This window comes from Leopardus geoffroyi, chromosome C3 (genome assembly GCF_018350155.1).
Source record: "Leopardus geoffroyi isolate Oge1 chromosome C3, O.geoffroyi_Oge1_pat1.0, whole genome shotgun sequence".
NCBI classification, from domain to species: domain Eukaryota; kingdom Metazoa; phylum Chordata; class Mammalia; order Carnivora; family Felidae; genus Leopardus; species Leopardus geoffroyi.
In genome coordinates, this window is record NC_059338.1 from 82028703 (window position 1) to 82056476 (window position 27774).

Below are 27774 nucleotides of genomic sequence, written 5' to 3' on the forward strand. Positions count from 1 at the left end.
GCCAAAGTCAGATGTTTAATGACCGAGCCACCCAGGCACCCTAAACAATTTTCATTACCCCCCAAAGAACCTCCCCACCATAACCACTGATGTACATCTGGTCTCTGTGGATTTGCCTATTCTAAATATTTCTTGTGATTGGGATAATATAATGTGTGGCCATTTGTGTCTGACATCTCTTAATAATAAGCTTGCTCAGTTGTAGGCACCATCCATGGACTTGCACCAGGGAAGATGAGGATTTAGGGTCCCCTTTGCTCTATACCACACACAAGTCCTATCCCTATCTTCCCAATAGGGCTACATCACAATCATGACTATGCAAAGTCTACACAGATATTAATAAACCATAATTATTTTTCCTTTCCTGTAGGGTTTCTGTTTTATTTCTCATTGTCATTTTTATTTTTCTATGTGTTTATATCTAATTAAATTCAAACTGCCAGTTCCTTAAATCTTATACTAATATCCCAGATTTGAGATCTTCTATGATTTCCTCTTCCTGGAAGACTTCCTCTCCCAGAGGCTTCCTTATCTGCTCAGATGGAGACTATTGTCCTCTGGCCCCAATACTGCCATCCTGGGAATCCCCCTGTCTCTATTCTACAACTAAATCTTTTCCCTGTAGCCAACATCTTCCTCCTGGGTCTCTTTCATTTTACTGTATCACGTCCTCTTATATTTTCTTGAAAATAGAACATAATCAGTAATTTTAAAAATCTTTGTCTGAAAATGCCTTACTCTACTTTCAAACTTGATGTAGACTTCTAGTTGGAAATAATTTTACATCGAAATGTCGGAAGTCTTTGCTTCATTGCATCTAACTTGCTGTTTGGCTGTAGTTTAAAGGCATTCTTTTTTTTTTTTTTTAATTTTTTTTTTCAACGTTTATTTATTTTTGGGACAGAGAGAGACAGAGCATGAACGGGGGAGGGGCAGAGAGAGAGGGAGACACAGAATCGGAAACAGGCTCCAGGCTCTGAGCCATCAGCCCAGAGCCTGACGCGGGGCTCGAACTCACGGACCGCGAGATCGTGACCTGGCTGAAGTCGGACGCTCAACCGACTGCGCCACCCAGGCGCCCCTAAAGGCATTCTTATATTTGAAGTCGGTTAAGTCTCTGACTTCAGCTCAGGTCATGATCTCTCAGTTTTTGAGTTCGAGCCTCACATTGAGCTCTCTGCTGTCAGCGTAGAACCCGTTTCAGATCCTGTGTCCCCGTCGTCTCTCTCTGCCCCTCCTCTGCTTGTGTTCTCCCTCTCAAAATAAATAAGCATTAAAAAAAAATTGGAAAACCTGGGTAAAGTCACTCATTTTGTAAGTCAACTTTGTTCTTTTTCCTGGGTTTTTACTTTGTTCTGCATGTTCTGAAACTTCACAAAAAGGTGTTTTGGTATGGGCCCATTTTCATCCATTTGTGTCAGGTACGTGATGGGCTCTTTAAAAATTTTTTTTTTTACATTTATTCATTTTTGAGAGACAGAGCACAAGTGGGGGAGGGGCAGAGAGAGAGGGAGACAGAATCCAAAGCAGGCTCCAGCTCTGAGCTGTCAGCACAGACCCCGACGCAGGGCTCGAAATCACAAACCGCAAGATCATGACCTGAGCCGAAGTCGCATGCTTAACTAACCAACTGAACCACCCAGGCACCTCATGATTGGCTCTTTAAATCCAGAAATTCCTATCCTGGTTATGGGAGATTTTGTTGATTTATTTTGTTGATGATCTCCTTTCCATTTGTGTGTGTGTGTGTGTGTGTGGGTGTGTGTGTGTGTATGTTCTCTCGCTCTCTCTTTTTTTTTTTTTTTTTTGGTGGCGGGAGCTTGTTTTATCCAGCTCTTAGGCTTCCTAAACTGCTCTTCTATGTTTCTTATTTTTTCTCTTATTTTTCATCTTATGACTTTTTACCCTACTTTTTGGGAAAGTTCCTCAACTTTACCTTCTGATCTTTTCTATGGAGTTTTTATTTATGTCATAATAGTTTTAATTTCTAAGACCTTTATTTTTTTGTTCTCTCAATGTTCCTTTATTCAAAAAAATTTTTTTTAACGTTTATTTTTGAGACAGAGAGAGACAGAGCATGAACGAGGGAGGGTCAGAGAGAGGGAGACACAGAATCCGAAACAGGCTCCAAGCTCTGAGCTGTCAGCACAGAGCCTGACGCGGGGCTCGAACTCACGGACCGTGAGATCATGACCTGAGCTGAAGTCGGACGCTTAACCGACTGAGCCACCCAGGCGTCCCTCAATGTTCCTTTAAATATAGCTCAAAAAGCATAATTTGGAAAAGTCACACATAATGATCAATTCAGAGGTATAATTTTTGGGGAGTTAATTTTTTGAAGCAATTCTGGACATAAGAAAATGTTTTAAGAATGGAAAAAAACCCTCTCATTTTTAACATTTTACCATCTAATCTTGGTGATGATCTGTCTCTCTGTTCATTATTATATTTTTTGATGCATTTCAAAGTGAGTTACAGATATCAGTTAGCCTCACCCCAAACAATTCAGAATGCATATTGTTAACTAGAGTAAATATATTTTTACATTGTTTTGGAGTAGCATTTATATATAGTGAAATGCTCACATTTTTTTTTAATGTTTATTTATTTTTGAGAGAGCATGAGCAGGAGAGGGGCAGAGAGAGAGGGGTACAAAGGATCCCAAGCAGGCTCTGACAGCACAGAGCCCATAGCAGGGCTTAAACTCACAAACTGTGAAATCATGACCTGAGCTAAGGTCGGATGCTCATCCAATGAACCACCCAGGCTCGCATCTTTAGATACTATTCGATGAGTTTTGACAATTGCATAAAACTTTATCAAGATACAGATATTTCTATCACCTCAGAACATTCTCTCAAGTTTCCACCGATCGCTGGCTCCATCCTGCCTAGAACGGCAGACGTGGTGGCCCTAGACCCCCCCTGAGCTCATCAGGGACACTCTCAGCATAGACTGGAGTGGGGCCAGGCCTCTCTGGACTGCCTGCCAGCTGCTGCAGCAACGACAGGGTCCCATACAGGGCAGACAGGGGCTGCTTGGTTTCCAGATCCCAGGTTGACCTGGGGCTATTCAGTTCCATTTTCAGCCCACACTCCTCCAGGAGGCCATAGGTGATGGCCAAATCCTCACCCTGGAGTGGGGCAAGGAGCTCGGGTTTGAGGGTAAAGGGGATGTCCCAGCAGTATTTGAAGTTGGGCTCCAGGATGCTCCTTACCTAGAATAACCAGTATCAGATGTTACACGTCAGCATTTGAGGTCGGGAAGAGAAAATTTGTCCCAAGAGGGTCATGCAGGGTAACTGAAAGGGACACAAGCTTTGGAGTCAAAAGGGCCCAGAGTCATGTCCTGGTCATGCCCTATGGTCAGTGTAATTGTGGATACATTATTGGAAATCACTGAGCATTGTTTCCTCAGCTGCTAAATGATTTTATTAACATTTCCCTTGCAGAATAGTGGCATTTGGAATTAGATGTGTGTGTATATCCATACATGTATGCAGTGTGTGTGTATGTATATGCATATGTCTATACACACGTATATCCTTAAATATATGTATGTGGAGAGAGAAGAGCGATTCCCAAATGGTAACTGTGTATATAAAGCGGGGATATGACTCAGGGACTCTGGGTTCCCAAACCTGTGTTCTTATATGGCTATTTTAGAACCGTGGGGGCTCTCAGCAGGGGTTGCCATGGAAACAGAGACCCTCCTGATAGATTCATACCCACTGGGCCTGTTGCCCAGAGGGAGATGCAGCCAGGGATTTCCCAGTTGCCAGAGCAGGATCCTGTCTCCCTGGCAGAAACCTGCATCATCTCTTCTTCCTCAGATTCATTCTTAACTCTGGTTCTTTCACCCTCTTCCCTGGACACTAGCCCCTGAGAATATCTCACCAGCTTCTGCTGCTGGAGCAGGATCCTCTTTTCCATGGACTGGGCCAGCAGATCATGTTGGGTGTCACTCAACACTGGGAACAGGGGGACATTTGGGGAAAGAAAGTGATGAAGGGTTAGATTTTCCCCTCCCCACTGTGAGCTGGGAAACCCTATGAGAGGGGAACTCTGAGGCAGAGGAATCACCCATTGGACTTTGAAGGTCAAGTTCACTTTACTGGAAAGTCCTCCTTCTACTCTTGGAATGCCTCCAGAATGCTACATAATGTGGTCCAGAGGATGGGATCCTGAGGCTGGAGCCTGGAATCGTCCACCCATAATGATCTGTTGGATGAACTTGGGCTGGTCACTTTCTAGATCTCAGACTGTTTCTCTGTTCACGTGGCAAATTTATCTCACTAAACCCTCTGGACATTTCAGAGAGGGGATATGTGAGGATGAAGATCATGATATTTGAAGGGTTTTGGAGAGATGGCATCTAACCCATAGCTTTCACGAGGTCTGAAGGCCAAACTTGTGACTTTCCTACATTTCCCCCCAGATCATTCTTACCCATTATGGCTTCAAGGAGGTAGATGATGTGGAATCTTGCCTGGATCCATAGGTCTCTTGTGTCCGGTTGCATCTCATTTAGGATTGTGCCCCCAAAGTCATCCAAAAGATCTAAGGGGCTCCCATCCAGCTATAGGAGACCCATATTATTAGTAATAAGATATTACTACTACAACTACTACTGGTATATAATTTTGCCTGTGTCTTTTAAGTCTGTAAGTGATCAACCAAGGTGGGAGGATCAGGGCTCTTTACCTGCCCCAGGGGATTCCTAGCAGCCCCAATATTTGATGTTGGACTCCCTGGCTTTGTCATTGTGCCTGGGGCCAGTGTCCCAGATTGCTGACATCCTATTCTTTCCCCTGGCATTGCCCCATCCCTCCTCCCCTGTGTATCTTGATAGCCATATTTCCTAAACCTGCCCCTTTTACCACTTTGATCAGCCCTAGGTAGTTTTAGGAACTCCTTACCGTGTCCGTGAGGTCCTGCAGAACCTCTCGGTTGCCAAGCATGTTCAGGATAGTATGGAATATAGAATCCTGAGTGTCCTTTGAGAGCTGGGCCAAGGCCTCCATTTCCTGGAAAATCTCCTCATGTAGTTGCTTGAAATCTGCCCTCAGGCGTCAGCATCAAACCAAAAATGGGTATAATTCTTTGATTATAACATTCCTGGGATGATAAGCCCCTCCCCATCAAATATGAGCCCTTTTATCAACCCAAAGGATCTCTATGAATGCCATGTTTGAGCTCTGGGAACAGGCTAGACATAATAGACTAGAAAACAGACAATCCTAGTGCTATGAAATGAGGGGAGCAGAATGCAGGGAGCAGAGATGGAGATTCTGGAAAGGGGTCATGGGAAGTAGAAGAAAATGACCAGGTGCTTATTTCTGGGACATGTCTAAAATAACGTGGATTCTGTGGTTGGGCTCTTAGAGATGAGGATCTGAGCTCTTGGCTCAGTTTCTACATTTGTTAAATGGGGATATTATGAGGGATTAAATGAGTTTATGTATAGAAAATGCTTGGAGTAGTACCAGGTAGAAGACTTGAGCCATCCTTCTTATAATGTAATTCTACTTGTATCATCTGTATCCATATGGAATTAACCAAGGAATGGATTTGGGGGCTCTCTGCTTGTCTGAGGAGACTTTGGGTGCACTCAAGATGATCTGCTGAGTGAGAGGTCACTAGAACGGACATGCAATGACACAGGCATTTCTGTTTGGTTCACTGCTGTATTCCTAGTACTTAGAATAATGCCTGTTGCCCAGTAAGTTCTTAATAAAAGTTTGTTGCAGGTATGCCCAAACAAACGAAGGAATGAATCAGTGGAGCTGACCAAAGTGTTAAGTTTGGAAGTAGACCTCAGTTTTCTGAGTTGCATGGAAACTCCAGTCAGGGCTCTCAGCTCTGCAATTCCCTACCCTGGAGGCCCTGGATTCTCTCTTAATAAACACTCACCTTGCCAAAGGACTCTCTGTATTCTTCCTGGAAAGAGAATCACAAGGAATCATCTCTTTTCTCATGCTCAAATTTGCTTTTTGAGACACTTGGGAGGGTTCTGGCCTCTCATCACCTCCTCCCTCTTGCTAGACCTCTTTCTGCCCCAATTCGGATGGATCCCTCCACCTCCTGGCCTTCCTGGATCCTTCCTATTCCACAGAAACTAGAGCCAGTCCCTAGGGCAGTGGTGGCAAAGGCCGGGGAAATCTGCCCTGCTTACCAGGTGAGTGCAGCACAAGATCCAGAGGCTTCCTTACATCAGATAAACTCATTGGGTACAGGGGACCATTGTTCACAGCAACTAAAAGAGAAATTATACCCCCACCAAGAGTTAGCTTCTGAAGACATTTGGTTTCTCTGGCCTTCTGCTCCCTGCCTAGCCAAAGCCCCCCCCCCCCCCCGCCCTCTGCCAGCTCCTTTCCATCTATTCCTGCCCTTTGCCCAGAGGCCAGATCCTCCTGCCTCAGGCATGGACAGCAGAGGCAACTGTGTGGGGTGTTTGTGCAAAGTGGCCTCATGGAGGGATCAAGTCCCACCTTCCTGTGTCTAAAATCACCCACTCACTTGATGTCTCCATCGTTCGTAGCATTCTCTCTGGAAAGAGAAAGAGAAGTGCTCATTCACAAAATCTTAGTCTCCATTCTCCCCTTCCTCCTCCCAACCTCTCCCTCCTCTTTCCAGCTTTCTCCTCCTCCTCCCCCAGATTTCTTACCTCTTTTCACTCCTTCAGTTGATTCAGAGCCTAGGCATATGGAGACCTTAGGCAGCACACCCACAACCTCACCTCACAGTTCAAAGGGGAACTGTGGCCAGGGGCCGGTGCCAAGGTCAAAGGCAGGGGAGAGGAGGAAGTGATGGAGAAGCTTGGCTGGAAAGGCTTCCCTGTGGGTCTGTGGGGGCTGAGCCCTTACTAGCATCCGAAGGGGGTCAGTGCTCAGCAGGGCCTGCATCTAGGCAGAGAACCTGTCTAGCTCTGAAACTCACCTTCTGGAAAGGTTTTCTGTGTGTCATCATCTGAGATGAGGATATCTGGGTGGGAAGAAGCCAGGCCAGGAGAGCTGAGGTTAATCCTGCTGGACTGTTTCCCAGCCCCTGCCTGCAGCCCCCAGGCTTCCTCCTCCACACCCAGCCTGGCAGCTTTTCTGAGATGAGGATATCTGGATGGGAAGAAGCCAGGCCAGGAGAGCTGAGGTTAATCCTGCTGGACTGTTTCCCAGCCCCTGCCTGCAGCCCCCAGGCTTCCTCCTCCACACCCAGCCTGGCAGCTTTTCTCAGTGTGGCCAGGGGACGCCTCCACCAGATTCACCTGTGATGCTGGCTCAAACTCAGAGCCCCTGACCTAATTCTACCTTCTGAATCAGACTCTGTGAACAGAGCCTGGAGCCTGCCTTTTGAATGAGCACCTGGGTTGATCACTGTGCTGACACTGGAGAACTTCCTCTGTAAGGTAAAGGCAGTTGGCTTTGTCTGTCCTTCTTTGGGTAGGATTGTCTGTCTGGTGCCCTTAGTCTTACTCTCGTGAGGTCTCCTCCCTCACCTGTCTTCTCCCAGTCCTGCCCCCTTCCTGGGTGATTTCATGCTGCACCTAAGAAATGCTGAGACAAGATGTTCGAGGGAGGATATTATAGACAGAAGGGGTGTGTGTGTGTGTGTGTGTGTGTGTGTGTGTGTGAACGCGCGCGTGCATGTGTGTGTGGGGGGGGGCTGGGGGGAGAAGGGAACGGCATCCCCTGATCCCTGAGGAGCTGGACCCTAGCTGTATCAGGTTCACCTCTTCCTGGGACTTAAATTGGGGGAGGCTGGTTGTGTCCCCAGCGCTCACCATTCCATCCAGGGGTATAGTTGCTGTTTGATGCAAATGGTTTGCCCAGGTGGAGTCAGAACCCGAAGTGTGTGTGTGTGCTGGGGCACTGAGGCCCAAGAGCGAGGGAGGGAGAGATGTAGATACAACCCCGCCTTATGTTCCTGGGGCATTGTGTCTGCCAGTTTGTTTGGGATCCTGCGGCTATCTCCTGGGCTTTCTCCCGAGGTTATGGGTACCCTGGGGAGCGCCCTGTGGCTCCCCCAGGCCAGCTGCTGAGAGCGGCTTGAGTGGACACTGGAATGAATGGAGATGATGGGGTTGGGGCTGCCCTTGGCCTGGTGCCAAGGACACCTCCACGCCGGACCCCCCTTCGTCCCCGTCCACACGGGAGACTATCTCTGTATCTTCCCGGAGCAGCGTTTCTGTCAGTCAGCCGTGCTGGGAGGTGGCTTTGGTGGTGGGATGTGTGTGTCCCCACAGTGGGGAGGTGTTTTTCGGCCTGCTGCACAGAGCAGCAAGTGGATGCGAGCTGCTGGCCCTTCCCCTCTCTTTCTCTTCTCCGGAGAAGCGGACGCCCCCTCCCCATCTTCCCCTTTCAGCCTCTGCTTACCCCAGCCATTGTTCTCGAAAATCAGCTGCTTCTTCTTATAGGCGATCACGGTGCCCTCTGGCAGAGTCAACATCTTCTCTCTCACTTTGAGACCCTCTCCCTGGCCTTGACCCTGGAGAGAGAAACCAGGCAATGTGGTCCCATGTACATGTGATTTTAAAACTCAAATAGATCTACCTTTTGCACTGGTGGTGGGCAAACTGGTGCAGCCGCTCTGGAAAACACTATGCAGCTTCCTCAAAAAATAGAGCTGAAATAGAGCTACCCTATGGCCCAGCAATTGCACTACTAGGTATTTAACCAAGGGATACAGGTGTGCTGTTTCGAAGGGACACATGCACCCCCGTGTTTATAGCAGCACTATCAACAATAGCCAAAGTATGGAAAGAGCCCAAATGTCCATCGATGGATGAATGGATAAAGAAGATGTGGTATATAAATACCATGAAGTATTACTCAGCCATGAAAAAGAATGAAACCTTGCCATTTGCAACTATGTGGATGGAACTGGAGGGTATTATGCTAAATGCAATTAGTCAGAGAAAGACAAAAATCATATGACTTCACTCATATGAGGACTTTAAGAGACAAAACAGATGAATGTAAGGGAAGGGAAGCAAAACAAATATAAAAACAGGGAGGGGGACAAAACATAAGAGACTTTTTTGTTTTAATTTTTTTTTAACGTTTATTTATTTTTGAGACAGAGAGAGACAGAGCATGAATGGGGGAGGGTCAGAGAGATGGAGACACAGAATCTGAAACAGGCTCCAGGCTCTGAGCTGTCAGCACAGACCCCGACGCGGGGCTTGAACTCATGGACCGAGAGATCATGACCTGAGCCGAAGCCGGCCGCTTAACCGACTGAGCCACCCAGTCGCCCCCATAAGAGACTCTTAAATATGGAGAACAAACAGAGGGTTACTGGAGGGGTTGTGGGAGGGGGGGTGGGCTAAATGGGGAAGGGGCATTAGGGAATCTATCCCGAAATCATTGTTGCACTATATGCTAACTAATTTGGTTGTAAATTCAAAAAATAAAAAATAAAATGAGAAAAAAAAAAACTCAAATAGATCTAGAAAGCGATATGGTCCCACGTGCATGTGATCAGAGACCTCAGCACCCCCCGCCCCCATCTCACCTCGCTTGATCCTGATTTATAGGTGCTGCTCTTTTTCCTTCTTTTTTTTTTTTTTTTTTTTTTTTTTTCAACGTTTTTATTTATTTTTGGGACAGAGAGAGACAGAGCATGAACGGGGGAGGGGCAGAGAGAGAGGGAGACACAGAATCGGAAACAGGCTCCAGGCTCCGAGCCATCAGCCCAGAGCCTGACGCGGGGCTCGAACTCCCGGACCGCGAGATCGTGACCTGGCTGAAGTCGGACGCTTAACCGACTGCGCCACCCAGGCGCCCCTCTTTTTCCTTCTTGTTCCAGTATTTGCCTTCCTGTTTCTTGGTTTTGTGTTTATATTGCAATGATTTAATTTTTTTCCAGATTTAAGTATATCCAGTCACTTTCTCCTTTTGGTGATAAGGATTTCATTTTCCTACTCTTCCCCCTCCCCAACCCTTCACTCCTCCTTCCCCCATCCTCGTAAAATGTTCACACCCCAATACCTAAGGTAATATCCATTGTTTACTGTTGGGGAGACTCCTTCTCACTCCAGATCTTTCCTGTAGCAGTTAATTACTAGGACAGTTGGGTGCCCTCTCTGTCTCTTGTGGGGATACATTTTTTGAGACCGTACATATCCGAAGACCTCTCTCTTTTACTCTCACACTTGAGCATTATTTTGACTGGACATAGAAATCTAAGCTGAAATTCCTTGGAAAATGACTTTTGTTTTCCTTTTTTAGAAATATGCATGATTTTTTTTTTTGTTTTAAAGTTTTTATTTTTTTATCTTAGTGGGTGCATGTGGGGGAGGGGCAGAGAGGGGAGGGGGACAGAAGATCTGAAGTGAGCTCTGCACAGACAGCAGAGAGCTGGATGTGGTGCTTGAACTTGCAAACCATGAGATCATGACCTGAGCTGAATGCAGACGCTTAACCGAGTGAGCCACCCAGGAGCCCCCATGCTTTTCTTTTTGAGGCAGGTATCCTGATAATTCGCACTTATGTTCTGTGGTATATGTTGACCCATTAAATTATGCCTCCTGTTTGGTCCTTTCACCTGGAAACACATTCCTCTGGTCTCCTCACCTTTGTTGTATTATTTTTTGGATGATCTTCCTTCTTTTATTGTGTCTCTGTTAGTTCTGGAACTCCTGTTTTTCAGATGTTGTATGTTTGGACTAACCCTCTAAACTTTAATATTAATATTCTCCTCTTTTTCTGCTTACTTTTTTGGGGGAAATGTCTTTGATTTTATTTTTTGGCTTTCCTGTTTTAAAAAAAATTAGACTTCTGGTTTCTGTGCTGGCATACTGTAAAGAGCTTAGAAGTTGCCACTCTGTCTTACAATCAAGTGAAAAGCTGAACAAACTTTACTGAGTATATTAGTCTGTAGAAAAATAGAACCAATAAGCTTTCTGTCTATAGATCTATATTTCTAAAGGGATTTATTGTAAGGGATCTGTTCATGCAATTATAAAGGTTGAAAAGTCCCAGGGGCACCTGGGTGGCTCAGTCAGCTAAGTGTCTGGCTTTGGCTCAGGTCATGATCTCATGGTTCGTGAGTTCGAGCCCCGTGTCAGGCTCTGTGCTGACAGTGCGGAGCCTGCTTGGGATTCTGTGTCTCCTCCCTCTGTCTCTCCCCCACTCACGCTCTATCTCTCTCTCTGTCTCTCTGTCTCAAAAATAAATAAACATATAAATTTTTAAGGGGTTCCTGGGTGGCTCAGTCAGTTAAGTGTCAGCTCGTGGCTTCGGCTTGGGTCATGTTCTGACAGTTTGTATTTGAGCCCCACCCATGTCCGGCTCTGCGCTGACTGTGGGGAGCCTGGGTGAGATTCTCTCTCTCCCTCCCTCTCTGCCCCTCCCCCACTCACACGTGTGCTCTCTCTCAAATCTCAAATAATAAAAACTTAAAAAAAATTCATAAGAAGAAAAATCCCAAGATGTACAGACCCAGGAGAACTAATGGTATAGTTCCAGTCCAAATTTAAAGGCCTTAGAAGCAGGAGTGCAAGTCAGAGTCTGAAGGCAGAGCAGCGTCCCAGCTGAAAGATACTTAGGCAGAGAGTGAACTCAAGTCTTTCTCCACCTTTTGTTTCATTCAGGACTTCAGTGGATTGGATGAGGCCTGCCTGCATTGGGGAAGATAATCTGCTTTACCAGTCTACCCGTTCAAATCTCATCCAGAAACATACAGGCACACCTAGAATAACCTTGAACCAAAAACTGTGTACCTCATGGACCAGTCATGTTGGCAACATAAAATTAACCATCACACTGAGTAGTAATTACTGTATTCTGGAGACCTGATTGACTGTTCATATGTATTATCATGGACTTTTATGTAGGAGTTATATATATATATTTTTTTCAACGTTTATTTATTTTTGGGACAGAGAGAGACAGAGCATGAACGGGGGAGGGGCAGAGAGAGAGGGAGACACAGAATCGGAAACAGGCTCCAGGCTCTGAGCCATCAGCCCAGAGCCTGACGCGGGGCTCGAACTCACAGACCGCGAGATCGTGACCTGGCTGAAGTCGGACGCTCAACCGACTGCGCCACCCAGGCGCCCCTGTAGGAGTTATATTTTAAGTAGTTTTTAAAAATTTATTGGGGTGCCTGGGTGGCGCAGTCGGTTGAGCGTCCGACTTCAGCCAGGTCACGATCTCGCGGTCCGTGAGTTCGAGCCCCGCGTCAGGCTCTGGGCTGATGGCTCAGAGCCTGGAGCCTGTTTCCGATTCTGTGTCTCCCTCTCTCTCTGCCCCTCCCCCGTTCATGCTCTGTCTCTCTCTGTCCCAAAAAAAAATAAAAAAAAAACAAAAACAAACATTGAAAAAAAAAATTTATTAATTTTTAATGTTTATTTATCTTTGAGAGACCGAGACAGATCATGAATAGGGGAGGGGCAGAGAGGGGGGGAGACACAGAATCCGAAGCAGGCTTCAGGCTTTGAGCTGTCAGCAGAGAGCCTGATGTGGGGTTTGAACCCACGAACTGTGAGATCATGACCTGAGCCGAAGTCGGACACTCAACCGACTAAGCCACCCAGGTGCCCCATATTTTAAGTAGTTTTTTTTTTTTAAGTTTATGTATTTTGAGAGAGAGAGAGCAAATGAGGGAGAGACCGAGAGGGAGAGAGAGAATCCCAAGCAGGCTCTGTGTTGTCAGTGTAGAGCCCAGCACAGGGCTTGATTCCACAAACCCTGAGATCATGACCTGAACCGAAATCAAGAGTCAGATGCTCAACTGACTGAGCCACCCAGGCACCCCTCTAGGTGTAGGTGTTATATTTTAATTTTATGGATGAGGGACCCTATGTCAGAAACATGAATAATGACCTCAGGCAGCCTGGTGAGTAAATGGCTTCTCCAGAATTCAGCCCTACTCTTTGATGAGAAGAATGTCCTGGTGAGTCCAATGTCAACTAAAAGAGTGCAGTGCAAACCAATGGTGTGGGAAAACGCTGACACAGCTGGGAATCTACAAACCGTTTAACAACATCACAGCCCAGGAGCGATGCTTAGAACCGGCACCTGCTGTGAGCAGCCCAGGAGCGATGCTTAGAACCGGCACCTGTCTGGGGCATAGGCCAGACACACAGCTGAGCATTCGCCCTCTGCAAAATGCCTCAGGGTGTTCTCCTGTTCTCCCAAAACCCGAAACTGATGTGAAAACAGCCGGCCGTGGACATACCCTCCAAACTGGAGTTGTTTGGTTTCAAACTTCTTTGTCCACTGGGTGGCGCCTTGCTCTCCTCTAGGGTTAATACACAGATCTTGTGAAAGTTAGCTCACATCTCCGTTTTTGTCTTGTTTTGTTTTTTTGGTTCCTAAATCTCTTCAGTGAGGACATATTACATATAAAATATATTTTGTGTAAATGTCCATTATAACACACGCACACACGCACTTTATATGTCCCTGAGTCACAGTTCATGTTGAGTAAATATTTGATGAACTGCTTTGTTTAAAATTTTTTTTTTTTAATTGTGATGATTGTAAGTTATGTACATCATATGTGCTTGGAGATATTTAATCTTAATAGGGAACACTTTCTACTCAGGGTATCACAGTATTTAGGATGTTTGAACTGCTGAGGTTTTGTATTGTATGTGGCCCCTTGTTTCTTCCAGCCATAAAGCTGCACATGTATGTAGTATAGCAACCATACATATGTATCCTTTAAGTTTATTTATTTATTTGGAGAGAGAGAGTGTAAGTGGGGGAGGAACAGAGAGAGAGGGAGGGAAAGAGAGAATCCCCAGCAGGTTCCACACTGGCAGTGCAGAGACCAACACAGGGCTTGAACTAACGAACTGTGAGATCATGACCGGAACTGAAACCAGACGCTCAGCCAACTGAGCCACCCAGGCGCCCCAACAATCATACTTTTAGAGTATCCAAAACCGATCGTTTAACCAAAGCAAAATATAATTGCAAATAATTAAATCTATTTCTATTTTATTGCTATTGAATAATCTCATATATTAAAATACTAAAACGAGCATGTTAGAATATACTCTCGGGTCCGGAGTCAGGATTCCTTGGCACATGAAAAGTGGGAAATAATGACCCCATTCATTCCAACCCCCAGAGACAGGCCCTAATAAGATGCAGAGCCCCTGGGAAGTGGGGTGGGGCTGGCTGTGCTCTTGGTGTCCCCATCCCACTTCAGACAACCGTGTACCTTGACAGAAGTCATCCAAGGGATAAAGCATTTTCCCAAAACGTTCACACTGCTGCTGTCATGCAGCACAGTGCTGTTGATCAGTTCCACGGCCTCTGTCACCACATAGAGATTGTCATCTCTGCCCCGGCACTTCCTCAGAAACAGCAGCTCCTGATCCAACACTTTCCTGAGGTAGGTGGGAAGAGAAAGGTCACAGTGGGAAAGGGATGCCTTTTTTAAAAATGCTTATTAATTTATATTGAGAGAGTGCATGCATGCAAGTGGGGGAGGGGCAGAGAGAGAGGGGAAGAGAGAGAATCCCAAGCAGGCTCCACATTGTCAGTGCAGAGCCTGACATGGGGCTTGATCCCACGACCATGAGGTCATGATCTGAGCTGGAATCTAGTGTCAGATGCTTAACTGACAGAGCCACCCAGGCGCCCCCGGGAAAGGCGGGCCTTCTTGGCTCGTTGTGGATTACTCTTCTAAGACCCTGGATGGGGTACAGAGCATTTGGAATTTGATAGGTGAATTCTCCGTGGGTAGGAAGATACTGGCTTATAGGTTAGGTTGCTTAGGGCAACAGAACATCTTCTCTGATGTGCACGGTGGAGGGGTCCCCATTCTCTGACGGGTATGGTGTGACAGTATGCATACCATATTATGAAGAGCCATTTACATTTTCCAAAGTTATATTGGTCATGTTAGGGTAGTTTGTACATTTCCAGTACCAGGGGCTCTCAGCAGAAGAGGCTCAAAGTAGATGAGTCCAGGTGATGGAGACCAGTGCTTAGGAGGCCCTGTTGTCAAAGCTGGGTACACACAGCACACGTGCCCATGTGGAGCAGGCGGATAAAGTGTGATGAAGGAGGGCAGGTGCTGGGTGATTTTTCATGACTAGTGCAGATGGGCTTTATGGGTCGACTGTCCTTAGTAGGGGGCTTGGTAGAGCTTGACTTGAAGATGTAAGTTGGGGGAGATGTGGAAGGTCTGCAGTGCTGAGACTCAACTCTGGTTCTGCTCCAGGCCCCACCCTGCTTGGTGCCCTGGTGCAGCCATGTGGAATACTGGGAGACCCTTAAATTTGCCTTTCAGGGCAGGAGGTCACTGACCATCCAGTGCCCTTGGAGAGAAATGCAGGCTTCTTAACATTTGGGCAAGGAGTGTGTCATCTGACTCTGCTTACCTCCCAACCTTCACTTTACATCACCTTCATCCTTGTTGACGAAGCTTACGCTTCCCTGGCCTCCCCCTCCTCTTGGAAACACCCAGCTCTGTCCTGTCCCAGGGCCTTTCAGCTCTAATTTGGACCCTTTTCCTCTTGCTTGCTTCTTTCATTCTTTAGGTTTGAGCTCAACTGTTAGCACTAGAGAGAAACCTAAACCGACCACCTTCAGCGTCTCTTTGACCTCGTCCTGTTTCTTATCTCCAGAGCTCCCGTCGTGATCTGTAAGTGCCTTCGGAGCTGAATACATGACATGCCCACATCCCCTCTATTAGAAATAGCCAACTGGGGCGCCTGGGTGGCGCAGTCGGTTAAGCGTCCGACTTCAGCCAGGTCACGATCTCACGGTCCGGGAGTTCGAGCCCCGCGTCAGGCTCTGGGCTGATGGCTCAGAGCCTGGAGCCTATTTCCGATTCTGTGTCTCCCTCTCTCTCTGCCCCTCCCCCGTTCATGCTGTGTCTCTCTCTGTCCCAAAAATAAATAAACGTTGAAAAAAAAAAAAAAAGAAAAAAAAAATAGCCAACTGCCTTTTTTTTTTTTTCCATTAAAGGTCTGACTTCAGGCTTACTTATTTCACTTGGAGCTAGCTAATTAAAATGTATCCTAGAAACGGCCTCTTTGCTGAAATACTGAGAATTTCTTTTTCTTTCTGAGCAGCTAAAGAATCTCAGATACTCTTTTGCACCATAAACAGTCTTTGCAAATGTTATTTTTAATAAGGGCCTTGTAAGAACTCAGGAATACGGAAATTGTCCAATGCCCTGTGAAAGTAACTTTTAGTCTTTAAGCAGTCTGTGATTTTTAACTTGTTGCTTTCTTAACAATTTGTTGGGTTTGTAAACACATTAAGTTGGCATTTCTGTTTTTACTTATTTATTTATTTATTTTAAATTTATTTATTTATTTAGAGAGAGAGAGCACCAGCAAGCTGGGGAGGGGCAGAGAGAGAGGGAGAGTGAGACAGATTCCCAAGCAGGCTCAGTGGTGTCAGCACAGAGCTCCACAAGGGGCTCAATCCCACAAACTGTGAGATAATGATCTGAGCTGAAACCAAGAGACAGACACTTAACCAACGGAGCTGCCCAGGCACCCTGAAATTGACTGTTTTTAGAAGGCAGTAAAGACTTAAGTTCTTCGTTGAGCTCTTAAGAGATCGTTTGATACCCGCCTTTGCCTATACGCTTGGAGGTAAATGAAATCCCAGGACACTACTTCATACCTTATGTCAACAGAGAGTTTCTGATTCTTTGTCTCCCATAAATTAATACTTTGTTAATTAATACTTTATTTTTTATCGCCTGCTCTTCCTCACTGCCTGCCCTTTGCCTGTCCACACTAAATATGAGCGGCTTTAGGGTAGAGATGGGTAGCACCTGATAGCGCAGTAATGGGTAATTGCTGTTTTAATAAATATGTATTAAGTGACTAAGAATTATTCGCTGAATGAATGAATAAGTGAATAACCAAGAAGAACAGCATAGCTTGCCTGCGGTGTCATTTTCTTCATTCAGAGCCTCAGCAGCAAGGCCTGCTAGGTGTCTCTGCCCACAAAGAGAGTCCAAGGGGCTCTGTTGACCAGTCCTTCCTCTCCCATGGCCTCACCTCTTTAGAAGGTCTTTCCAGTTTTGGGGTGGGAAGGTAACAGCGTGAAACTGGAGGAAGGTTTCATGGCACTTAGTAGCTTCCCCTGACACATTCGTTTCTAGCATGGCAGTCACACCTGCAGAAGCCTTGTACTTCCGGAACATGGTGTCACTGAAGATAAATGGTCCCTTGATAACAGTTTCTGAGGACAGAAAAGGTGACTTCAGGTTTAATCAAAAATTTACTCTGGAACAGTTGGAAAATGGAATGGAGATAGACTGACCAAGTCCTGTGTTGCTTCAGCCCTCTTACCTATTGAAATCTTTCAGAAGCTAACAAAATAATGTGTTTTTTTTGTTTTGTTTTTATTAACTTGTTTTATTTTTTATTTTTTTAAATTTACATCCAAATTAGTTAGCATATAGTGCAACAATGATTTCAGGAGTACATTCCTTAGTGCCCCTTATCCATTTAGCCCATCCCCCCTCCCACAACCCCTCCCGTAACTCTCAGTTTGTTCTCCATATTTATGAGTCTCTTCTCTTTTGTCCCCCTCCCTGTTTTTATATTATTTTTCCCTTCCCTTATGTTCATCTGTTTTGTCTCTTAAAGGCCTCATATGAGTGAAGTCGTATGATTTTTGTCTTTCTGTGACTAATTTCACTTAGCATAATACCCTCCAGTTCCATCCATGTAGTTGTGAGTGGCAAGATTTCATTCTTTCTGATTGCCGAGTAATACTCCATTGTATATATATACCACAACTTCTTTATCCATTCACCCATCTATGGACATTTGGGCTCTTTCCATACTTTGGCTATTGTTGATAGTGCTGCTATAAACATGGGGGTGCATGTGTCCCTTCAAAACAGCACACCTGTATCCCTTGGATAAATGTCTAGTCGTGCAATTGCTGGGTCGTAGGGTAGCTCTATATTTAGTTTTTTGAGGAACCTCCATACTGTTTTCCAGAGTGGCTGCACCAGCTGGCATTCCCGACAAAATAATGTTTTAAGTGTAAATTACTGCTGAGGACAAATGTTTGAATCAACCCAAGGGTCGGATAACAGGGATGTCATCTCAAACCCTGAGACATGGTGACATCGTGTGTGCCCTGGTCAAGGAGACCCATGACATCATCTTTCCTCTGCAGCAGGTGCAGCATCTGGCCCCAGGAGGCAGCACGCTGGAGCAGAAAATGTTAAGCATGTGGAGCCAGACGGATCTGGGTTTGGATTCTCGTTTTACTAGTTCCCAGGTACGTAACCTAGAACAAATTATTTTATAAGTTTCAATTCACTGTTCTGTAACTGGGGGTAATGTTTCTGACTTAAGAAGCTGCTATAAGTATTAAATGAACTGATGAATGCTCGGGTCCAGATGTTAGTAGATTCTCAAATAGTCATAGGTTCTTGCCCAGTGTCTTTCGGCAAAACTGCTCCTAACGTTTACCTGTGTGTGTGTCTCAGGGATTCTTGCATGGTGCACTACCTGTCTGGGTGCCTATGTTTTTCACTCCCCGCCTCCCAGCCCTTGTTGGCAATACCTGGGACTGAAGAACTTGGCTCCAGGATGTCCATGAGGGTATAGTCTTCTGGAATATCAGGTAGTTCCCAGAACTGTGAAAGAGTCTTCTTTTTCTTCCGTAAAATTGCAAACTGACGGAATTTGTTGGCTTCCAGCAGGTGTTTCACAGGTGTCAGGTCTTTGTCTCCGAGCTCTTTGACCAAATTCTTAGTAATATTCTCAAACATGGAGGACATGTTGCTAGGGACAGATAGAAGGGGAGCACAAATTTCAGTGGGGATGGGGAAGAAAGTGGGTAAGCTGTCACAGAGCTTGATGTTTTTCCTAAGGAAGAGGACATATATGTGAGATTAACTTAGGTCTTAGAGTAGTGACTAAATCGTACTTTCTCAATTTTGGTATTCTAAACACAGCCTGGGCTTTGGAGGGAAGCACTGCTGTGAAATTCATTGCTCTTTATGGCTAGAATAGAAAAGCCTGTGTATCTCTCCACCCCCAAGCCAAGGGCACCCTCCAGGCCCAGAAAGTGCTCAATGCTATCGTCAGCAGAAGGGCCTGAGAGAAGGTTAGGTATATGGCACAAATCCATGGTGGTGGGAGAGGTGGTGGCCGTGTTGGCCATCAGAGAGTGAGGGCCTCACGGGGAAGTGACCTGTGAACAAAGACTTGAGCTGGAACAAGGTGGGGAGGAGGGAACGACGTGGCTATTTGGGAAAAAGGGTTTCAGGCAGAGGAATGAGCAAGAGCGAAGTCCGGCAGGAAGATACGTGGCAGGAGAACAGGTGCGGGACGTGAGAGACTTATCAGAAAGGGAGGGGGAGTTGGGGCAGGCCCTTGCTGGTCTTTATTACGACGTTGTTTGTCCTTGAGGTGGGGTTGAAAGCTGTCGGAGTGACAGATGGGACTCCTCTTTTGAAAAGGCGCCTGTGTTGCTGTTGCCCACAGACGCAGTGAGGCAGTGAGAGAGCTAGTCGGGGTGGCTAGCGAGGAGGGACCTCAGTGACCTGAGTGACAGCTGACGGTGGATGGGGCCAGGGTGCTGGCACAGGAGCAGTGAGATGGGATCCGATCCCCGTCTGTGCTGAAAGTAGAGCCAACATCTCCCAAAAGAGTGGTGTGGCTAGGTGGCCCCTGTGGCTGCTCAAGGCTCTGAGGCTCAGAATGAGTCAGGACAGTGCCATGTATACATCAGCAAATGACTTCTGTTTGTCAGACAGGGAGACGACCAAGAGAACGAGGGGAAGAAGTTGGGGAAGCAAGGCAACGTGGAGGAAGCATGGGTCCTGGGAAATAAAGGGGGACCGGTTCGGGGATCCAGAGAATCAATTACATGTACATGTGTCACTCATTGTGCTCTCAGAGAACTGTGAGGACAAGCTGGATTCTTTTTATGGGCTCCTTCTGCTCTTACAGAAGGGATTAAATGGGTTCTAATATGTCATTCAGAGAGAGCTGACAATGATTTGAGTACTTCCCAGAGATTTAGGCCTTTGTCATGTATGCACAGTGATTAGTGCATGTACACAAATATGTGCTTTAGCTGGAATGGGCCTTAAGTCCTTCTTAGGCAAATATGTATCTAGCAGGTGATCTTTGGAGGACAGAGGTAAGATATCTAGGCCATGAGACCTTAGCAGAATCAGGGGGAAATAAACAAGCACCTGGTTCAGGTGATGGAAGTGGCAAAGAGAAGAATTTCCCCTCCAAAGGGCAAACAGATACACGTTCTTACGCCTCTGTGGTTAAGATGAAGCCAGCCAAACTGTACAATTTGTGTAGAGAAATTGTAGAGAAGGGCTTTATGTGTCTGTGAATTGCCTAAGCTCAGTGCTGCAAAACTCATGCCTCTGAAAATTCTATACAATCTTATTGTGACTGAAATAGGACAAGAGAATCACCTTCATGAGAGTGGGCTGAGATGGCAAAATAATAAACCCGGAAGCCGGCCTCGTTGTGCTGGGTAGACTATGAATCACTAGTAAAATAAGAAAGTCGATCCTTCTGCTAAGTGTGAGGAGCTTGAATGGGTAGTCATCACCCTGGATGGTGCTCTCATGCTTCCTAAATATTTTCAGTGTCAGCAAACACAGGATCTCCACAAGCAATTGTACAAGAAACAAAGACCAGTGCTCAAGAGGAGAGAGATGATTACTAGGGAAAGTGATCCTCTAGAAATTGACCTGTTCATTCATTTATTTACTCATTCATTCAGCAGAATTTTAACAAGCGCCTATGACAGGCTAGGCCCTGTGCTGGGAATTGGCAATACCATGGTGAACAAAAGTAGGGCTTGCAGCCTAGTGAGAAAGACAGTTATTTACCAAATGATTTCACTAGTAAATACATGCACATGTATAAATCATGATTAGTCCCATAAAAGAGAGGCGTCTGATGCTCTCAGAACCTATGATAGGTTTTCTTTGTTCTTTGGTCAGGACAGTTGGGGGATCAGGGAAGTCTTTCTTAAGGGAGTGATTACCAACTGAGATATTAGGTGAGTAGAAGTGAGCCAAAATAAGAGGGGAGGAAACACAATTCCCTCAGTAGAATAAAGAGCATGTACAAAGGCCTTGTGATGGGAGACTGTTTGGTCCATTCCAGGGATGGACAGAAACCGGTATGGCTGGAGTGGAATGAGTGGTGGGAAGGGTGGGAGACGAGGCTCAGGAAGTATGTAGCAGCCAGACTATGCTATTCTTTAGAGGTTATTTGGCATCTTTGGTCATTTTTCTAAGAGTGAAACAAAGTTTGACAAATGCAGAATTGTAAGTGGAGGTAGGATTAATATAAAAATGAGTGTCTGGCTGGATGTAACTCTGGCAGATCAATAGTAAAATCTCTTTGGGGTAAAATAGATTCAACACAGCCACCCAGGAGATGCAGATAATGCCCTGTGTGAGGTCACCTCACCATCCAAAAATACAAAGCACATGTGGAAGCAGGTCACCCTCAGTGAGGCTCAACAGACACAACATACATCAGGAGTAGATCTATAGAAGTCAAAAAATTGAGGAATCAGGTAGAGACTATAAGAGAAGTGTGTGACATATTAAAAGCATAAATAAAAAAAACATGAGAAAAGAACAAAGTAGCATAAAGTGACCAGGCAGATTGGGAAAAAAGATTGGGAAAAAAGGTGAAATACAGTTGTAGATATGAGCTCAGTGAATTAGATAATCAGTTCTAGACCTAGCTTAAGTGAGAATTAGTGAACTGTAAGGTGGATTTTAGGAACTTAATCATAATTCACCAGAGAACTATAAACAGATAGAAAATAGTATAGAGATACTAAGATGCTTGGAGGACATGATGATAAAGTAAAATACACACATATATGCATATATGCATATACACACATCTGTTTATGCGTGTGTGTTTGTGTGTGTGTGTATACACACACACGTATATATGGCAGATGTGCATATATATGAGAAAATAGAAAAATGGGATTAAGGCAAGAGTCAAGATACAATAGACAAGATGAGTCAAACCCACAGGTAATCAAATTTTTTTTTTTTAATTTGTTTTTTAAGTTTGTTTATTTTTGACAGAGACAGAGTGTGAGCATGAGCTGGGGAGGGGCAGAGAGAGAGAGAGAGAGAGGGAGACACAGAATCCAAAGCAGGCTCCAGGCTCCAGGCTCCAAGCTGTCAGCACAGAGCCTGACGCGGGGCTTGAACTCACAAACTATGAGATCATGACCTGGGCCGAAGTGAGAAACTTAACCGACTGAGCCACCTAGGCGCCCCCCCCCCTCCCCCCCAGGTAATCAAATGTGAGTAAGATTGTGAAATAGTAAGGACAACAAGAAGAGCTTAAAAATTTCCACCAACAGGAGGGGAATCATCTTTAAAGGAATGCCTACTATATAGAGAATAGGGTTTTCAATTGCAACAACTGATGCCAGAAGAAAATAGAATAATATTTTTAAAAGGAAGTCAGAATTAAAATATTAAATATCCTTGTATTTTTTTGACAAGGAAGTCAATCAAAGAAATCAATTTTACATTTTGTTAAATCAAGTATGAATTAAAAAAATTATTATGAGAGAGCAAGGCGGGGAGGGACAGAGAGGGAAAAGGAGAGAGAGAATCCCAAGCATGCTCTGCACTATTAATGCAGAGCCTGATGTGGGGCTCAAACTCATGAATTGTGAGATCGTGACCTGAGCCAAAATCAAGAGTCAGACACTTAATCGACTGAGCCACCCGGGTGCCCCAAATCAGGTATGCATTTTAAAATTGAAGGATAACCAGTAAAGGAGTAGAAATTGAATATTTAACTTCTAGACCAGGAGAGGGGGGGAAAAGAAATAAAGAGAACATGACTATTCCAATAAATAATAAAGAAGAGGAAGAAAAGCCAGGGAAAATAGAAAGTTGAAATAAAATGGTACAAATAAAATATACGATAGATGGAGTAAGTGTAAATTGATTAACTTTTCTTCACTTAAGAATTAGAAGTTGTTGGATTCGATTTAAAAAACCAAAATCCATAAATGCACTCTTTAGAAAAGAGACAAATTTAGAACACTAAAATTAGTAAATAAAAGCTAAAAGAATAGAAGAATACCAGTCAGGCAAGTACCAAAATAAAACCTGTATGGACATATCCATATCAGACAAAATAGATTCGACTCAGTAAACGTTATTAGGGTAGAATGGGATCACTTTATAATAACAAGAACATGTAATAACTCGAAACATGAGTGGACCTAATAAAGCCTCAGAACATATAAACAAATGTTGTTAGACAAAGAGGTCAGTGATTGATGGATCACATATAATGTCATAAGAGATATTCGTAGAAGATATGAACAATGCAATTATCAAACTTGATTGAATGGGCATATATAAAACTCTGTATACTCTGTACAGAGAGACAACTGATTCTTTTCACACTCTCTCACACATGTCATTAAGCAAATATAGACAAATATGAAGAATCAATATTATTCAGATTACATTTTTATCACAATGCCATTAAATTTAAATAAATAGTAAAAATGTAATTTAACCCCCAATTTATTGGAACTAAAGAAAGAAATCCACTTATTCTAATAACTCACAGGTTAAAGAATAAATTGTATGGGAATGTTACAAATAAAAATTTGTGGATAAGCCTACAGCGAGTATGAAGATTGAAATAGTAATCAAAAACTTTCCAACAAAGAAAGGCCCAGGACCAGTTCTCTTCAGTGGTAAATTCTACCAAATATTTGAGGAAGAATTAGTGCCAATCCTTCTCAACTTTTCCAAAAATGTGAAGAGGAGGGAACAGTGTCAGACTAATTTTATAAGGCCTGCATTATCCTGATACCAAAGCCAGAAAAAGAAACTACACGAAAAGAAAACTACAGGTCAATATCCCTGATGAATATAGATGTAAAAATGTCCAACAAAATACTAGCTAACTGAATAAAACAGCATATACACCATGCCCAAGTGGGATTTATCTTTGGGGTGCAAGGATGACTCAACAAAATAATCCAAAAACCAATTAATGTGAGAAACCACATTAACAGAATAAAAGATGAAAATCACATAGTCCTCTCAATAGATGCAAAAGAAATATTTGACAAAATTCAATACCCGTTCATGATAAAAACTCTCAATAAGCTATAAAAGGAATGTACCTCAACATAATAAAGGTAATACTTGACAAGTCCATAGCTAACATCATATTCAGTGTTCAAGATTGAAAGTTATTTTTCTAAGATCAGGAACAAGACAAGGATGTCGCTTTATTCGTAATAGTCCTGGAAGTCCTGACCAGAGCAATTAGGCAAGAGAAAGAAATTTAAAGTACACAAATCAGAAGAAAATTTAAAATGGTCCCTGTTTGCAGATGATAAGATCTTATAAACAGAAAACTCTGGAGACCCCATTTTAAAAAACCTGTTAGAACTAATAACCGAATTCAGTAAAGTTGTAGGATACAAAATCAACATACAAATAACAGTTGTATATCTAACAACATACTATCTGAAATGGAAATTAGGAAAACAATCCCACTTACATTGCACCAAAAAGAATGAAATACTTGGGAATAAACTTAACTAAGGTGGTGAAAGACTTAGGTACAGAAAACTACAAAATATTGATTGAAGAAATTAAGACAAACAAGTGGCAAGACATCCCATGTTCCTGGATCAGAAGACTTCAAATTGTTAAAATTTCTATACAACCCAAAGTGATCCACAAATTCAGTGCAATGCCTATCAAAGTCTCAATGCTATTCTTTACAGAAATGAAAAAAAATTCTAAAATTTGCATGGAACCACAACCTCTCCCAAATTGCCAAAGCAATGTTGAGAAAGAACAAAGCTGGAGGTGTCACACTTTCTGATTTCAAATACAAGGTTGTAGTAATCAAGGCAATATGGTACTGCAATAAAAACAGGAATAAAGGCCAAAGGAACAGATAGAGTCACACCTTGTAATGAACTTATGGTCAACTGCAAGTCAACAAGAGTGCCAAGAATACCCAATCGGGAAAGGATAACCTCTTCAACAATAGTCTCTTCAACAAATGGTGCTGGTAAAACTGGATATACCCGTGCAAAAGAATGGAATTGGACCCTTAACCTTACACTATTCACAAAAGTCAACTCAAACTGGATTAAAGACCTAAATATAAGACCTGAAACTCCAAAGTTACTAGAAGAAAAGATAGGGGAAAAGCTCCAGGAGATTGGTCTTGGCACTGGTCTCACAGATATGACACCAAAAGCACAGACAACAAAAGCAAAAGAAGTGGGATTGCACTGAACTATGAAAGGCTTTTGCATAGCAGAGGAAACAAACCAAAAGAGTGAAAAGGAGACCTATACAGTGGGAGAAAATATTTGCAAATCATCTGTCTGATAAAGGGTCAATATCGAAAATATGTAAAGAATTCACACAACTCAATAGCAAAAACCAAAGAAGTCAATTAAAAAAATGGGCAAAGGGGAGCGCCTGGCTGGCTCAGGCAGGTAAGTGTCAGACTTTGGCTCAGATCATGATCTCATGGTTTGTGGGTTCGAGCCCCATGTCGGCCTCTGTGCTGACAGTTCAGAGCCTAGAGCCTGCTTCAGATTCTCTCTCTCTCTCTCTCTCTCTGCCGCTCCCCCACTCACACTATCTCTCCCTGTCTCTCTGTCTCTCTCAAAAATGAATGGACATTAAAAAATTTAAAATGGGCAAAGGACCTGAGTAGACATTTCTTCAAAGAAGGCATACAAATGTCCAACAAGTATATGAAAAAGTGCTTAAGATCACTAATCAGCAGGGATATAAAAATCAAAAGCACAATAAAATGTCATCTCACACCTGGTAGAACGGCTGTTATCAAAAAGACAAAAATTAAGAAGTGTGGGTTGTATATCTATGGAGAAATTGGAATTCTTGCATACTGTTGGTGGGAAGGTAAACTAGGAAAGACATTATGAAAGACAGTATGAAAGTTCCTCAAAAACTTAAAAATAGAACTACCTTAAAATCTAGCAATCCCACTTATGGGCATATATCCAAAGGAAATGAAACAGTATTTCAAAGAGCTATCTGCGTTCCCACATTTATTGCAGCATTATACACAATAGCTAAGATCTAGAAACAACCTAAATGTCCGTCAGTGGTTGAATGAATGAAGACGTTGTGAGATTTACATACACACACACAAATGGAGTATTTTTTAGCTTTAAAACCCCCAAAATTCTGCTATTTGCAACAACATGGATGATCTGAATGACATTATGCGAAGTAAAAAAACACACAGAAAAACGAATACTGCAAAATCTCACTTACATATGAAATCTAAAACAGGCGTACTTATAGAAGCAGAGAGTATGATGGTGGTGGACAGGGGCTAGAGGAAGGAGGAAGGGGGGTGATGTCAGTCTAAAGGTTCAAAGTTTTTGTTAGAAAAAATCCTGGAGATCTAACGTACAGCATGGTGACTACAGTTAACAATATTGTATTATATACTTGAAATATGCTAACAGGATAGATCTTAAGTGTGCTCACCACACACACAGAAAGGGAATTATGTCAGGTGATGAATATGCATAGATTGTGGAAATCATTTCACAATGTATATCAAAATATCAAGTTGTGTGCCTTAAACATATACAATATTTATTTGTCAATTACAAATTACAAATAAATAAAAAAGATTCATAAAGGGGCGCCTGGGTGGCTCAGTCGGTTAAGCGTCCGACTTCGGCTCAGGTCACGATCTCATAGTTCGTGGGTTCGAGCCCCGTGTCGGGCTCTGTGCTGACAGCTCAGAGCCTGGAGCCTGCTTCGGATTCTGTGTCTCCCTCTGTCTCTGCCCCTCCTCTGCTCAGGCTTTGTCTCTCAAAAATAAATAAATGTTAAAAAAAAAAGAAACAAACCTTGGAAGAACCAACCACCCCCAGACAGTTCTATAGTTTGGAGCTTAGAGCTTAGACCTGCCCCAGAGATGTAAATGAGTTATCTGTGTATAGGTGGAAATTGAAACCAGCATACTATAGATGAAGCCGTGAATGAATATTTAATAGGTGGAAAAGGGGAAAATGTAAAGTGCATTTTGCAGGCCACAAAGAGGCAAATAAGAATGGGGTTTTGCAGTTTTACAGAATTTGGTTTTTGAATATTTATTGAATACTTATTAAATATTTATTGGTTGACTAGAAACAGAATTTTCAACAGTTTCTATAAAATCCTTGATGTGACTTTCAGTTCCGTCTAATGTGGGCCATGGAAGAGATCAGTGGATGACAGAAAGTAATGGGAACAGAAGATTTTTGGAAAATGGACCTGGATACAGGTGCATCAGAGATACATCCCTAGCCTTCCACGCTGGCATGTTGTTGTCAGAAATTCTCCTTTATTAAGGAGAACTTTGGGAAGAAGTGCCACCTTCTTTTGGGGTCAAATTATGCTAAAAACAAAACAAAGCCTTGTATTTATTCTATTCAATTTTCATCCTGAACATTTCTGTCTGTGACCATACTAATCTTCTCTTCTTATTCATCTCCTGATCCTCAATTAGAACTTACCAGATTGTGTATTGTCTGGTCCTGCAGAGAAAGATTCTAGTTGAGTTGGGTTCCTTCCAATCTTCGGGTCTTCTGATGTCAAGCAGTGTGTGTGTGTGTGTGTGTGTGTGTGTGTGTGTGTCCCCACCAATAGGTGCTGCCTCAATTTCCAGTGCAGTATCCCAGAAAAATCAGCATATGACAGGCCCTCTTTTTCAGGAGACCAGGTCTGGAGCTTAGCTCTGGACCACAAAATCTTAGCTTTCAATCCCATCTCA

The 27774-nt window shown here is 43.8% G+C and overlaps 1 protein-coding gene across 2 annotated transcripts; it reads right to left on the minus strand.

The window, feature by feature from the left end:
- Positions 1-2671: 2671 nt before the first annotated feature.
- On the minus strand, positions 2672-27774 carry GSDMC (gasdermin C). Of its 2 annotated transcripts, XM_045453685.1 has the most exons (13): positions 27518-27774; positions 18512-18732; positions 16984-17167; positions 14175-14343; positions 8372-8483; positions 6942-6986; positions 6522-6551; positions 6178-6258; positions 5916-5942; positions 4922-5061; positions 4452-4581; positions 3900-3973; positions 2672-3220 (listed from the first exon to the last, which is right to left on the minus strand). In XM_045453685.1, exons 2-13 carry the CDS (start codon positions 18726-18728, stop codon positions 2894-2896), a joined length of 1536 nt encoding a protein of 511 aa, XP_045309641.1. In that variant the 5' UTR covers positions 18729-18732; positions 27518-27774; the 3' UTR covers positions 2672-2893. The 2 variants fall into 2 exon arrangements, with proteins under 2 accessions (XP_045309641.1, XP_045309642.1); XM_045453686.1 differs by lacking the exon at positions 5916-5942.